Here is a 16,299-nt window from a genome sequence, read left to right as displayed (position 1 = left end):
TGCATTTAATACACTAAATCTACCATATTGGCCGACTGTATTGGCAGACCAGTGTGTTCGTCACTTGAAAGAATGTAATGTGATTTTGTTTCACTTCCAGGTGATATACAAGAAGACCCAGCTGCCCTGCCCTCTCCCGTTCTTGACCCAACACACGTCGAACCTCAGCATGAACGCCTCAGACATGTCGGCTTTGTACCCGCCGCCGAACAGCTCGGCACAGATGGACTTCTCCCGGGCGGACGTTTCCCCGGCGGTCGGCGGCGGCAACGAAGCTCCTCACTCCGGCAGCATCCACTACGAGCCGCACACCGACGACAAGGAGCAGTGCACGCCCAAATACTTTGTCTTCAACTCACAGGTAAACGAGGGAAACGGCGTGGTACCCCTTCAGGCTAACTGTCATAACTGTCATTCGGCGCAGCGCCAGATTCTTTTCTCTCCCAAGCTTTTGTCCAAGTTGCAGAGCTGACTTTTACATGTGAACCGAGCGTCTGTCAAAAGGGGTCGGCCCTCGTGGCGTTTGCAAAGGTGTGTCATGTGCTCAGAATTTTTTCTTGTTTGAATCTGTGGCTGCAAAACTCGAACAAAGCCCCAACGATAGAGCATCTCTTAACTAAATGAAATGAAGGGAACGCCGCTGTGTCTCCTCCTTTTGAACGGGCTAGGTTTGAACAATATTAAAAAAAAGACTCTTGTTCCTACACGTGGCATCTTACAACCTACAAATCCAACAGAAGAAGAATGTCAGGCATTCGCCAAGACATGTTTGGTCAGGGTGGAGTGTCAGGGTGTGTTTTTGGTCTTTTTGTGTGTTCAGGGATTTGTGTGAGGGCCTAAATCAAGATAGGAGGATGACACATAGAAAACACATAGAAACGTATAGAATATCCACAGAGGGACATATAGGGTTACTCACGTTCAACAGAGTCGCTACTGTCCGCCTGCTTTTTTATCTTATGATGGTGCTAAATTTCACATGCCGGCTGCAGTTCAACGATCTTGACTTTAGAAAAGTTGTTTTGATAACAAATAGTTTGAAATGCACCAAACAGGTGCAAGTGTCTCCGGGGGAAATCTGCAGAGAAAGTTTGAACTCCACCACCCCGGCTAACCTCAAATAAAACGTTTAAGCTTTGACTCATCAACGTGTTGAGAAGAAAGCATACCAGCGGTTTGCAATCAAAGTCAACAGCGCTGTCTTGGAAAAATGTCTGAACGTGTTTTTTGTGGCTGACGTCTTCTTGACATTTCACTCTCCATTTCTTTCCCAGACCGCATACACCGTGCCAATCCTGGCCTTTGCTTTTGTGTGCCACCCCGAGGTCCTGCCCATCTACAGCGAGCTGAAAGAGTGAGTGCTTCTCTTTGTTACTCTGAAATCAACAACAACAAAGCTTCACCACCACCTCCTGAAAATAAACACTGAGGGCGAGTTCACCCATATGAAAACAGATTTTCTCACTAAGAAGCCATGCTAATAGTCTGATATGGGCAAAGATGAAGAGTGAAGGTGAAGAGAAATAGTTGGTTAAACTGAAAGCTCTGATAAGAAGGAGAGCCGTGTCTTTTCCCAGGGATCATCTGCTGGCTACAGGATGGAATTGAGCATGCAACCCTTCATTGAAAATATAGACTATTGGTGTTTTCAAACATGCACAAAAACTCGTGAAAATTTTGAACTACATGTGCAAACAGAACAAGTGAAATGCCAAACGCCTTTTTCCTGCAAGCCACCTAGTCAAGTTTCCATGTCTGATGTCTGACCGCAGCAGGAATTAGTCAGGGAAACCGCGAGCGGGCAGATTAACATCACTCAACACATCATAATGTTGGTCTCTGTAATTTCATCTGCCATCATGGATTTCTGCAGTCTTGCCTCCCGTGACTCTTCCCCTCCCATCCATCCCTTTGTAAGAGACTTGAAAATAAGAAACTCAAGAGAGATTCACGGGGGAGGCTGTCCTGACATTTTCTAGAAATCATCATGAGTATATTGTTTGAAAACGGCTCGACAGACAGTTTCCTGTTCATATAATTTGACTGAGTCTGTAACATTTCAGGGAAATTAAAGTCGATTCCTTAATGGAGCTGAGTCAGTGAAAGAAGTACACTTTCAGCCCAGCTCCTCAGGGGGGGCGATGTCCAGACATGTCCAGAGTGCAGGGTTGCAGGGGGGTTGGGGGAGGGGGGTGAAAGGAGCTTAAATCTGTTTATTTTTTAAAGACTTTTAATGCCTCAAGTCTCAAGTGTGACACCTAATCTGTTAAAAGCCTCTAAAAACAAAAAGTGTTGTTTGTGTTGCTCCACAGTCGCACGAGGAAAAGGATGCAGAACGTCTCCAACCTGTCGATCTTGACCATGCTCATCATGTACATGCTGTCGGCGCTGTTCGGCTACCTCACCTTTTACGGTAAGAGCGACGACCTATAAACAGGAGTCAAATTCATCTCTAGTGGTGCGTCTCTCCCACCAGACACCAACTTTAAACCCGCATATAAAGCCTTTAAAACAAAAAAACATGATGCCAAAATGTAACCCTTGTAAAGCCATGAAATTGGACATTGACTCTGATGTTTGAAAATGTGATTTCTTTTCCAACATTCTGCTTTTTGACCGTGTTTTCAGTTCATTCATACTTTATTCCGTCCAACACAGAAAACGTAGAGGCAGAGCTGCTCCACACCTTCACCAAGGTGTACAAGTTCGACACCATGTTGCTGCTGGTGCGTTTGGCTGTCCTCACCGCCGTCACCCTGACTGTCCCCATCGTGCTGTTCCCTGTAAGTAAATCATACAAAAACACTCGGCACTGTCATTTGAAGTTTCCTCGTCATAAGGTCTCGTTTCTCGAGCTTTTATTTGTGGAGCGTCGGCGTCGTTTCGCTCAAAGAATGGAACCTCGTCTAAAGCAACGACATAATTGGATGCACGTCCGAGTACACAAACATGTTCCTGCTGACGCCAACCAGCTACTTTGTCAAACCATTCATTCATCGGAGCATTACTGCCACTTTGTGTCACTCTGCTCACAGGCCTTGTTTTGTGTTTGCTGCAGAGTCAGACTTTTTTTTCTGTCGTTTTTTTCGATGCAGTTTTGGTGAAAAGGAACACACTGTTCGCTTTGGCCCTCTGCTAGTGTCGTCATCTTGAAAATCTCAATGCGCACACACTCTCAGGTTGTAAACTGCCACACCTCTTAATTACGCAAGACACACACACACAATTACCACCCGCACTCCGAGGTCTTAACAGCAAAGCCTCTTACTCTCTCAAAAAGCAGTCAAAGGTCGGGCCCTGAGTGACACCCAGTAACCAAAACTTATCGTCACATTCATTCACACATTCACTCTCCTGCCTTCAGCCCCATACATGTCCATGTGCTAATTTTAGCTCTGCCCTCATTTGACACAAGGCTAACAAAAATGGCTGCTGTCCAGATGGAAGTTTCACGACCCGTATAAGCTTTCATACAAATGCACACACATGGACACACAATTTATCTAAAGAGAAGCAGCTGCCAATTTGTGAGTGTCTGAAGAGGCTGCGAGTGCAGTGGCAGACCACCAGGGGGCAGCAGATGTGTTGCTGGAAATTGCTGACCAAGAGTGATGCAGCAGTGACTGCACACGAGGGAAACACACAGCCCTGACACAGCGCGCGCGCACACACACACATTTTGTGCACATAGATTTAGAATATATACTTTAAAACATGTCTTTAGTATTTATCCACGGCCTCATTTGCACATTTGAACATTTTCAAGCGCGATCATTTTGTAACATTTTAGCTGATGCCTTCATTCTTACACTGGGTGTTCCCATTCTCCATCATAAACCTTTAACTAACACACACCCCTCCCTCACCACACACTGCTAGGGGTTTTTTGTCTGAGGGAATGTGAGAGAGGACCCCCCCCCCCCCCCCCCCTATCTATCTCTTTCTCTCTGCAGTGGAAGTTTACAGCTTCACAGTGGACAGTGGAAAAACCCTCACCCTGACTGTCAGCTTCGGGGAGATAAAGAGGCGGAGTCAGTGATACAAAGAGGGGGTGGGCTGATAGAGGAGGGAGACAGAAAGACAACCCTTTTCCAGGGCTGCACAGTTCCTACAAAAATATTGTGTTAATGATGGAACATGGTTTTAAAAACCTGCATCTGTATCAAAAAAAAATCTAAAACAATCCAATGACGCTGACGATGACGATGGGAGAATACCATTTATGTTTATTTTATTAAAAAAGGTATCAAATGCATAAATCAATATGTGCATTTCGATTAAACATGGATATGTGCCAGATCTAGCCATACTTTCTGCTTTATCTGCAGTCCCTGACAGGATGACATCATATAAATCACTGAGATAACCCCCTTTAACTGAATAAATAATTCAAGGCCAGAAAAAAAAAAAAACATTTGTACAGAATAAATCATCTCCAAATTTGTAGTAACAAATAAATGGAGCTGAAAACCCAAGAGGGGTGACTTTATTCTTTCTCTCTGTCATACTTGCCCTCCCTGGGATCATCTTAGCTAAAGCAAGGATGCTAACAGTAGCTAAACTAGTAGCATAAGCCTCAGTTTTAAATCAACACAAGTTAGGTAGATTAACTTTAAACCATACACTACAGTCAATGCTTTACATTCAAGTGAAATGCGTATGCTGCTTAATGCACCTTTGTAACAGTTGTAAGCTTCCAAATAAGTTTTTGTGTTGATGTTTTGATGCATACAAATGGGGAAAGCTAAAGTTTATTTGTATTAGCAAAGCAGTGAACATGGCCTTGAGGGCAGAAAGAAGACGGTTTGTTTGCACATGCTGCACAGTGCATACTGAATTGTACCTTTTGTACACATATCTTTTTACGTAATATTTAGGTTTTATGGCAAATATGTTTGGAATCATATAAGCCCAGCAAAAAAAAGGAACAAGAAGCAGTTTTAAATGCTGCTGTAGTTCTGCTCTCTGCCTCCGGGGGGCAGGACACAAACAGCTGTGTCTTCTGATGATACTTTCTTAAAAAGATGAACTCTGAGTTAGTCCATTATATATGAAGTTGTCTGTTTTGTCTCTATGCTCAGGCAACAAAATGTTCTTACTCCATGTCCACCGTGGGACATTGAACTTCAAATAAATACATTCAACTTTAATAGATCGGCATGTTTGAATAATAAATGCTGATTGAGAATGAAAGTGGAATAAGATTACAGAGGAAAAACACAAGACTGAAATGAGATGCCATGAAGCAGCTGGTGTGACTTGTAGCTTAGTGAAAAGAGCAGAAGAGTGACACAGTCAGGGTTAGTGGTTCAGATTCCACTGCGGGCACGTGCAATTGACACGTCAGGTTTTTTCTTTCTTTCTGGTGGAACCTAATTGCATTCTACAGTTTTTTTCTCTTTGTCTTTTAAGTGGCCGCTAAGCTTTTTAAAATGTCAAGATTATGCTTTATGTGAGGTTGTGTACAGAACAGGTTCTAGTCTGTATATACTTGCATGGATACCGATGAAAAGTTGTGAGTCATATCCTGCTTTAAGTGAGTCAGTTACAGTGATGATAGAGAGTCGTGTAAAAGAAATGGCCCATTTTGCAAAGTCGATTTGTGCATGGTTTTGGAGTGTTGGGGATGATTTCCGTGGCTGAGATCACTACTGTAGCTGTAGATTTACTCCGAGATGGTGCAAAGATTGACGAACTTGGATGCATGCGAGACACGAGTTTAATAAGGCGTGCTCAGTCGCTCAGCCAAGTTTCCAGTTGACATTTGAGAACCTCGCCTTGAATCATCCTGACCTTCATCGCGCAGAGAAACGCTGTCGGCCTTCAGCCGGAGATTAACATTAGCTTTGTCTGCGACCGTCCTTGGCTCCCCCAGGGAAATGCTAGTGTAAGAAAAAAGCGATAGTATGTGTGGGAGTGGGCATCATGTAGACATGTGTTTGGATGTGAGAATGCGTGGAGTGTGTGTGTGTGTGTGTGTGTGCAGTCACGTGAAGGATAGATGCTAACAGAGAGGCCAGATCACACAGGGCTTTGCCAGGATCCAGAACATAATGAAAAGGCTTTATGGGGAGTCAAACATGCCCCAGTTCTCAGGCTCCAGCAGCAGATTGAAAGCATGGGAGAGAGACGCCACCAGTCTGATGAACAGCACCAATATCACCTTTATGTCTTACCTTCATGTCGTACTGTTTGCCCCTTAATGAACGACCTCTGTTGTGCAGCGCTAGCTTGAACACTTGCCACTAAACCTTCTTTTACCGGTTGCTACTTATTTAAAAGTAGGTCACTTGTTTTCAGTCCAAGTGTATCAAAGGTAAACTCGCCTGATTTTGCTTTGCTAACTAATAAACGGCTAAGTGTCTGTTCACAAGTGATTCATATTAGCGCTAAACTCATTCTGGTTAACATTTTCTCCGGTTAACAGAGGGACATTTTATTTAAACTTGGTGTTATTTTACAAGTCTACAAAGTCAGACAACCAGTGTGTTACTCGTTTGCAGAAGGATTAACTACATACCACCAAGTAATAACATCCCTCATTCAAACACTGCAATCAAATAAGCTACCAGTTAGCCTGTATAAGCTAGTTAGCCTACAATACAAAGAGCATGCATGCTGGTTTCAGCATTATTCATCCCCTCATGTATAGGCCTTATCATTCTTTGCACGTCTTCTTGTAAGCTTACACTTCTGAAGTGATTTTAAACTTGTGACTGATAAAGGCAAAATTAAAAGTGTCAAAAACATCACATAATATTCTTCCAAAAAGCTTAGCTAGCTACACTACAAGTCAACCTTCAGGCTTCACTTTAAGCGAATGTGTGCTAACTCCCAGTTTATAAAACACATAGGCCTACCACAAGTTACCCATCGGTTATAAGCATTTGTTAAGTCACACAAAAACAAAATCGGATGCTATTATGCTAAAAACAAGCTTAGAATTTGGGGTTGCCAGGTTTAGCAAAATCCTGTTTTTACATCGTTTCTCCTCTTCATCATTATTGCTTGATGCTAATTCGTTAAAGAAGCTATTTTAAAGAGTATATTGTCATTTGAATTGACGTTGTATAGCTTCAAACCTAAGGTCTGCAAATAGATTTTTAACTAAGTCTTAACAGTACCACAGTCTAGTCTATGTGATTGTTATTTCCCTCAACCCATGGGAGTTGAAATGCTGCAGAGCATATATCTCACTGTTGGAGAGCTCAGCCTACACTCATGTTTGGGACCATTCTATCTCTTGGGTTTGTTTTGGTTTTTCTTCGAAGAACACGGTGTGATACTTATCTCTGTCCTCCTGTTTGGGTTTCGGATCCAGTCCGTGGTCACAAGAGTGAAAAAACACTGTTGTGGTTTTGCTGTTGATATTTTTACTGCATTGGGGGGGGACTTTACCCTGCTGCATGTTTCACTTCATACTCAGCAAGCAGCTGCTGACATTCAAATGACTCTGAAAGAAATGGAAACAGTTGTTACATGGTGTGAACTCCTGCGTCTCTAGCTCTGAATATACTTCGTCTTTCATATTTGCACAAACCTCGACTTTCACAGAGAATTCACTTCTTTAGTTGGCAGTAAAAAGAAAGGCTCAAGTGTACATGGTTTGTTTTAATCTTCCGCTAGTTGTGACCATCTTTGCAGAGTAACATCTCAGTCCCTGGTTTCTTTCAACCTGGCTGAACCCAGATGTGGCCGGTTTAATCTGGCTGCCTTAAACTACACCACCCAAATACAGTTTGTGTGTGTATGCATGCATGTGTGTGACAGGTAGTAGGAGGTGTGTGCAAATATCACACAGTGCACTCCAAAGGCTACACCAGGTAACAGCCGGGTGCTGAATAGTTTGGAGCCTTGGAGAGAAATGCCGCGTCCACGCTCGACTTTTCCAAGTTGGACTAATTATGCAACAGCTGGTGGGAAGTGGGAGTTAAAGGGGGGCATTCTTGTAGACTCAAGGATGGATGCACTTCAATGATTGTCATTATCTCCCACTAGAAAGGAGTGTTGGCTTGGAGTGGGACACTTTCTTGGCATGTGGGCTGTGAAGCGCAGGAGTCATCCCAGTGCCGCCTGACAGTCATGATGGAGGTCACACGGTTCAATTTGACCGTGCAGAAAATCCAGTTAATGTGATTTTTTTTTTTTTTCCACTGAGCCATGCGAACTGGACATAAATCTTTTGCTTAAGTCAGACTTGAAAGATTACAAAGAAGGCCTGTGGCGTTCTGCTGACAAAAAAAAAAAGTAAAGGTTGCACATTCGGCATCTTTCTAAAGGTGCCATTAAAAAAAAGACGTTTCTTTCCCTGAAACTATTTTTGCAGCACATATATTTTACTCCACAACTTAACTGTCTGTTAGATGTGTATGTGGTGTTTAGATGTTCTGTCACTGTGACCAGAGGCCATGATCAGTCATAATGAGGTATTAGTAACTAAAAGAGGAAGGAAGACAATTGCAGCTTCATGTAAAGACACAACCTACCCCCCGCGCTGCTGTCGAGCCCGCCCTCCTCTCACTACCGGCTGATGCAATCCCATGGTTCCATTGCACTGCAGGAGATAATCCCCAGCCCTTTTGAATGGACTCCATAAGCTCCGCCCCCCCTAGTAACCTCGCTCCATGTGGCCAAGCAAGCTGACGGTGCCTCAGGTTTCACCTGACAGCCGCGACCTTTTACCTACTAGAGGCTTGAACAGCCTCGCCTGTGGCTCAGCAGCTCCTGGCGTCTTAGCTGGGACCTCCTCCGTATCTCTCTCCCTCTCACACACACACAGGCTTCATAGTACTTGACACACTTCAGTCAGCAGCCAAGTGTGGGAATCATTCTCAGAAAGAAGCCGGCAGACATGCAGACTGATGTTAATAATTTGTTTCCTAATGCAGACACACTGTGTGTATGTTGAAAAGTACAACTCTTGACATGTTTCATTATAGAATAACCTGATTGTAATATCAATATTATTATATAATATATATATAATATATAATATAATATCAATATTTTATATATATATATCTTTATATTCCACAAGTAACAGGCTATAAACACAGACCTCCCCTCATGACCTCCTCATTACAGCTTATTTACGTTACATTGTTACATTGTTATTATCACAATTAGTAACATAGATGCTGGAAAAAATGCACACATTGGTATTGGAGAGTACACCAGTCAATGCACAATAAAATACAAAAAAAGCTATTATTAACTACAGAGAAATCGACTGGTTTCCTCTACTTACAACATCAGTGTCATGCTAGAGAGGAGAACTACCTTAAACAAAGCTAAATGTCTGCAATCAGTGTGTGAGTGGTAAGGAAGATGCCATGTTTAGGATGTCAACATTTACTTGAATTCATTTTTGATACCCCAAGTTTTTTTTGTTTACTTTTTGTTGTTTTCTATCGCAAGACAAAGATGATTACATTTAGTACAGGCCAGAGTAAACGGGCATGTTCATGTTTACATGTGTCCCAAACTCATATTTCACATGTTAAGAGAACAAAGTCAGGGTTGCTGCATGTGTGTGTGTGTGTGTGTGTGTGTGTGTGTGTGTGTGTGTGTGTGTGTGTGTGTGTGTGTGAGATAAGCTAATCCATGTTTTTAACGATAAAGATGAATGAAAACTTCATGCATGTCATGAGACAGGTGTGCAGGAATGGAATAAATCCATTGAAAAATGCAAGAGCACTTTGAATCATTGCCTTGGTGCTGAAATGTGCCTTAACTTAACCTCGCCTTACATTGTACAAATACAAACTGAAACGTAGCTCAAATATGTGTTTAATTCAGACAGTGTGCTTCGATTTGTGATAAACAAAATGTTCCCAGTATTAAGTGTCTGGGACTTCTATTTCTGTCGCCGTGGTATCGAATAAGAGATCGATAAAGCTCCAGTTCCACTAGTATTATATGGAAGTTTAAAACTGTGGTATAAAAACAGCCCTCTACCTGATATTTGGGAGATACTGGTGTGGAGATGTAGGAGTTGTTAGTGGGGAAAAGAGATGTTGTGGTTGTTACACATGCCTCCTTTTCTCACTCACTTTACGGTGAACTTTATTACAACTTTGTTAGAATTATTTTCTTATATCCGGTAAATCCCAAATGAGTTCATTTCCCTTACTTTGTGTTTGTCCCCAGATCCGCTCCTCAATCAACACGCTGCTGTTCAGCGGGAGAGAGTTCAGCTGGACTCGGCACATACTGATCGCCGCCATCATCCTGGCCTTCAACAACATGCTGGTCATCTTCGTCCCCACCATCAGAGACATCTTCGGCTTCATCGGTGAGTCCTCTTGAATCATTTTGAGACTGTGGACACACAGGAGTTAATAAAAAAAAACGGGGGTGGTGGGGAGGATGGGGGTTAAGGCCTGATTAGCACCTTTGGTTCAGAGGTCATTTTTATTGAGGAAAGACGTGGGAAGTACAGAAGCTTAAAGTGTCGGGTCGTGTCAGCCGTGCAGTCGCGTGAGCCCTCTGTGACCACTGGATCTCGACTCTCATGTTCCTTATGCCGACGCTCTGAAAAGCACGTACATGTAGGGGAGTCTCTCTAGCTGCTTTCACACATGCACTCTTGAAAACTTGAAAAAATGTTAAGGCCAGCCTGCCCCTGAAATCTTTCCGAGTTTCTTAGCATGATTTCCCTCTGGGGTTAGGGTTAGGGTCTCAGGAGGCAAAAACATGATGGAAAACATTTGCGGAAATCCAAGATGGAGGATGAAGCAACAGAGTAATGCCAGTATATCACACATCATTGGCTTATACACACTTTTACCTTATAGGAGTCAAAGCAGTTGGAAATGACTTCTTTGATGGCATACAGCTTAAAGTAAAAAAAACCATCAGATTAATTTGGGGATGTGAAGCTCCGTCAAGTTAGTGTCCAGGTGCGGTATACGCATGGTTGTAAAATGTGGTGTAAAGGAACGATGCTAAGGAGCTAAAAAACTAAACAAAAAACCCGCACAGGAGAGGTGAGAAAGCCTTGAAAGACACGGTATGATTATGAGGAAGAGGATATTCCTATCTTATGAGTTTTTTTTAAAATGAGACTAGAGATGGGACAGATCCAATCTAATATCGGTATTGGGTCAGATATTGACGACGGCGATTCACATCACCAATTTAGAAAGATCTTGCAGCACTTTAAACCTTGTCAACTTGCACAGTCTCGCTTTGAAGACGTTCAGACTGAACTGCCCAGTGCCCAAAAATCGTCTCGATGGCGACGTTGAGACGAGATGGAACAGCTCCTTCTATGTGATCAAAAGCACAAATCTTACACTTCAGTTTAAATATTGAATTGAAAAACCTGACAGTCATTACTGCTTCCTGTTTGTATATGAAACCAGCACAAAGTTCAAATACATTTATTTGGAATCATTTACAATTTTTGCTCTTTCAATTAGAAATGCAATGCTGGGTATCCTACAGCTTTTCCTACAAAGATTGAACTGACAACAAATTTAAAGGGCCAGTCCTAATTTTCTGAAAAGGAGTTACCTAACTTTTTCTCATAATTTGAAATATTTAAAGTCATAAATGTCTGAAAACAATCCTTTGGTTTCCGATCACAGGTTCCTCTGCAGCCACTATGCTCATCTTTATCCTACCGGCTGCCTTTTACATCCGCCTGGTGAAATCTGTGCCGTTCCGCTCCCCGCAGAAGATTGGGGTAAGTGCACAAAAAGAGACTTTCTCACTGTATCATTTTTCTCACTCTTTACCCCAAGGAGAGGATAACATTATTCAAAACGTGACTCGTTACAAATTTCCACAGCCCCCTCACGGTGCATGGCAACACATCGGACAACATTTAATCCCTTCTCTGCCTCTCTCTCTCTACAGGCGTTCATTTTCCTAGTCGTGGGAATCGTCTTCATGATTGGCAGCTTGTCACTCATCGTCCTCGACTGGATCCACAACCCCCCCGGCTCCAGCGGGGGACACTAAACCCTCTTTCTTCCCTCGTCAAAATTTCAGAGTGCAGCAAAACCCTCTTCAGCCACCGACCTGCTATGTCTCTTCTGTTTTTTTCTCAAATACCAGGGAACACTGCCCTTTAGCGGTTCACTTCCTCAAATCACAACGTTGAGCGTAAAAGCTGAACATATACAGGAACCATGTTTTGCTGCACTGGGTTCAGTTTTTCCCCCCAAATGGCGGGAGACTTTTTTTTGCCCAGTTGTATTTCGTTTTTCTTTTTTTTTCCTGTAAAGTTTTGGATGCGACACGACAGAAACGAGAGATTCAAAACCCGGAGATGGGTAGAAACAAACTCTGGTTTTAAGTGCCTCAGAGAGACATCCTGAAATCACCGCCACCATCATGATCTTTCCCAGTAAATGAAGAGACAGAACAAAACACAAACTATGCAGCCGTCACCTGAAGCAGATCTGTGAGCTGCTGCTGCACCCCGCAAGGCTGGAAAGACGATGCGAGGTTCCTCGGTCCTCTGCGCACTTGAAGAAGACATTTTGAGGTCGGAGTGTGTCATCCTCTATGAAACAAGCAGCACTTCTTTTATCACGTTACACTTTGTGTGTAGAGTGAACACACAGTTACAAACACAAACGTAGACGGTAAAACATCCCTACACCGGTGTTTTCCAAGCAACTATCCGTAAAAAAACATCTCAAAACAACCGTCAACCAGCAACACTGAAAAACAAGTGGACATTTTATACAGGAACGTTTGGTTTATTTTGCTGCTCTGCTGCACACTAACAATCAGAAGCTTTGCCGAAGTCTACATGCACATACAATTTCAGCTTGATCTGGTGGATAGAGAGCCACAGCTTCCTCGCCGTCTGTATTTTTTTCCGGCGCTGTACAAGAAGCAAGGAGATGCTTCCAGTATTTCTGTTACAGAGGGATGTAAACATTAACGGTATTAATGTACATATTGAAGAATTAGGTTGTTGTTGTACATAATATCTTAAACCAGACCCGTCAGGTTGTATGAAGTACAATCTCCCAACAGCCTCAAGACACGTTTAGACTGCGATAGGGACAAATAAAAAGGTGGTTATTTTTCCAAGTCATTGGCAAATATATGAGTTTGAGTCAAACACTTGAGTAAAACAACAAATGAGAATCAGTTCAAAATGCCTCATTGCAGAAAAACGTGTTCAACGTTGTGCCATGCTATTTTCACCCAAGGATTAATTCCCCCACCCCCTCTCTCCAAAAAGGAATTTAACAGTAATGATTATACACTTTTAGCAAAAGAATCAATTAGATATTAGTAAAGAGTAACATGAGTAGATTGATATCACTCCCATGTTTGTATGACAAATATTAAGCTAACATTACAGCTAGCAGTTGGCTAGGCATAGAAAGTAGAAGTGTATGCAGTGCACTAATTCCTGTAAACAAAAACGTTTTACATTTGAGTTTTTATTATTTTACAGTTGAAATTGAGTTAACTATTCAGATAAACTATTTCAACTCCTTAGATGGTTAATTGATGGCTTTGGCTTAGTACCAAAGTAGGCTAGCTGTTTCCCCCTTCTTTCAGGCAATATGCCAAAGCTAGCTTAGTTTCTAGACATTAGCTAGCTCTGCCTTTAGCCAACACAGTGGTGTGTGTCAATCTTCTCATTTAAATCTCACCAACCTGTAAAAAGAGCCCCCCCCTCCTCCCCCAAACAAATATGAAAGTTTTCCTAAAACTTTTTGTGATTCAGAGGAAAGAGTGCAACACCTGTTAAGACGTAAAGTCCCAACAGAGGACTTATCGATGCAGTAACTATGATAACTCACCGAGGATATGACCTGTTTTCAAAGTGCAAGTTGTGAACCGAGCTCAAACATGTTTCTTATAATCTAAATTCTTAGTAAAATCTGAAAATGGATTGTAGATGACCTAACCCTTCTCATTAGTTTTACTTATTTGTAACATTTGGTTTGTGTAGCTGAAGCATAAAACTCTTCCTTTATAATTGGCCTCTTAGGGGCGCCGGTGGCTTAGTGGTTAGTGCGGGCGCCCCATGTACAGAGTCATCAAAAACAGGTGGCTCCGGATCAAACTTATCCACCATCATGTCTCTAAATAAAAGCCCAAAAATGAATCTTAAATATAATAATAATTGGCCTCTTACATCGGTGCCTTTGGTAAAATCAACATGAAAACCTCATCTCTGCTCCGATGCCGTTGTGTGTCACGGACACATCCAGCCAAAGTGGACAACATTAACTGATCCTTTGCGGATACAAATAGATATTTCAAATGAAATAGTGTAATATGTGCATGTTTTTGGATTACAAACATGGTCTTTTTGGACATTTGTATATGCTCTGTAAATAGTCTTTATTTTATGGTACACTGACACTCATTGTGAGTGGGTTGTTTTGGGGGATTCTGCTTTATAAGTCTTCTGCAATCCAGCGTTTGTTTTAGTATATATATAAATATATAAAATGTGTATTAGGTTGTTGTTTTTTCCTCTTGCTGTATGACAGTAGTTTATTTTCTTTATTTGATGCTTGTATATTTGTAGAAAATTTGATCTCTATATATCATCTTTTACACATGTTATCTTGTCATATTAGGATGAATTAACCAACGGCATACTTCATAGCAGGGTTTCTGAAAAGTCTCTGAAACGAGGCAAAAAGTTTCTTTAGCTTAGTGGTTCTTAGTGACCGACACTCGACTGCTTTTAGTCCTAGGAGTAAACTGTATGAACGTTAAATGTTTCCTGAAAACAGTTCGATTACATATTTTTTTTAAAAGCCAGACAAGATCATCTACATAATGTTATAACCACACTACAGGAGGGTTACCGGGGAAACCTTCTTAAGAATTAGTTTTCAGGGGCTTGCGGCTCCTCTGCTACTTGTAGCGTAGAGTATCACTAATGCTCACTAACCGCCTGTCTTCACCAGCTCTGCTGCTGTACTGGGACAATCGTATACCGTTGTAGTTCACACCTTTCTGTGGCTCATAATGTAAATCACTGCTGTGAAAGCGAACCTTTGAAACCCAGCTTTGGTGAAGTTATACTTACACGACATTACTTGAACTGAAGCTTTCCACGGCGTGATGAAGCTTCATGGACGAAGGGTCTCGACAGTACTCGCTATGAATGTTGAATAATTAAGATCTTGCTTACTCTGATGTAGGGTTGTCACGATACCAGCATTTTAAACTTCGATACGACACTAGGTGAAAAAAAAAACCTGTTGTCAATACCACGGCAACAAAAATAGAAGCCCTAGCTGCCCAATGTTGGGGACCTTGTTGTTATTTTATTACCAAAAATTGCAAGTAAAACTCAAACACACTGTCTAAACTGTGAAAAAGGAGACAGTGTTGTCACTTCTCATCCAGCTGAATCGACCTGTGAATTTGAACAAACCCTCGCCGCTCTCTCTCTCCTTCTCTCGCGGCCCTTTAGGATAAAAAAAATACACTTGAAAATGTAGAGTTTTGTAAAGCTCTGATACTGTTGAACATTCAAATAACAGAGATGGTATCATTTTAAAACACGTGGTATAGGAAAGTATCAAAGGTTTGAAACGTTTTTTTACAACCTTACTCTCTTGAAAATATCTTCACAAATGTTTGGCTGTAGCCTCCTACCGCTCCCCAACCCACACTTCTTTTACCTTTTGGTTTCTCAGGTATTCAGTCTGGATGGATTTTCCTTCTCACTTCTGGTTCACTTTCAAGTATCTCTACTTTTTTTTTGCATGTTTGAGCCAATCCATACATTACTGTTGTACATTGTGCTGGTTGAGATGAGGAGTCATCTTGTTGATATTGTAAAAGTAGAATGTCCCTCAGCTGATTTTTAACAGTGTTTTTAAAAAAGGAACTGCGCAGAAACACCTGCCTTATTTTTCTATGGAGCGTCAGCCGTGGAGAAACTCTCGCTCAATGTTACTGTTGTTCAGTGTCACTGCTTCCTATGGATCAGACTGAACGCTCAGAAATGTAATTTTCCCACACGAAGGGGATGATGTTGTTTTTTTTGTATCAGTGATGATGTTTCATTATGATGAACAATAAATGTGAAATAAAAAAGATTGCATTTTTGTACTTCTTTTAGAGCAGCTTTTGTTTAGAAATGTTGCCCAGACTTGATTAAAGATCACATATTGTAAAAAAAATACACTTAACCATGTTTTTATCACACTAATAAGTGTCATTAGCCTGTATAAAAACCCTCCTATGACTCCTTTGAGTCTCTTGCCTGCTCCACTTTCCAGAAATTGTGTGCTCAAACAGGCCGTTAGGGGATTTTCCCTTCATGACATCACAAAGGGCAGTAGCCCCTCC

At 41.8% G+C, this 16,299-nt stretch overlaps 1 protein-coding gene across 2 annotated transcripts in view; it reads left to right on the top strand.

Annotated features, from left to right (window-relative positions):
• slc38a4 (solute carrier family 38 member 4) overlaps positions 1-16,046 on the top strand; it is a 42,501-nt gene extending 26,455 nt beyond the window's left edge. For both annotated transcript variants that reach the window (XM_020651708.3, XM_020651709.3), the window contains exons 10-16: positions 101-361; positions 1,275-1,354; positions 2,313-2,413; positions 2,659-2,783; positions 10,150-10,294; positions 11,592-11,689; positions 11,863-16,046. In XM_020651708.3, coding sequence (XP_020507364.2) covers positions 101-361; positions 1,275-1,354; positions 2,313-2,413; positions 2,659-2,783; positions 10,150-10,294; positions 11,592-11,689; positions 11,863-11,967 — 915 coding nt within the window. In that variant the 3' untranslated portion in view covers positions 11,968-16,046. The remainder of the gene's footprint in view (positions 1-100; positions 362-1,274; positions 1,355-2,312; positions 2,414-2,658; positions 2,784-10,149; positions 10,295-11,591; positions 11,690-11,862) is intronic.
• The last annotated feature ends 253 nt before the right edge of the window (positions 16,047-16,299 follow it).

The sequence above is a fragment of the Labrus bergylta genome, chromosome 23 (assembly GCF_963930695.1).
Source record: "Labrus bergylta chromosome 23, fLabBer1.1, whole genome shotgun sequence".
Taxonomy (NCBI): Eukaryota; Metazoa; Chordata; class Actinopteri; order Labriformes; family Labridae; genus Labrus; species Labrus bergylta.
Note: the sequence above shows the minus strand (reverse complement) of the source record. Positions and strands in the feature narration are given on the sequence as shown.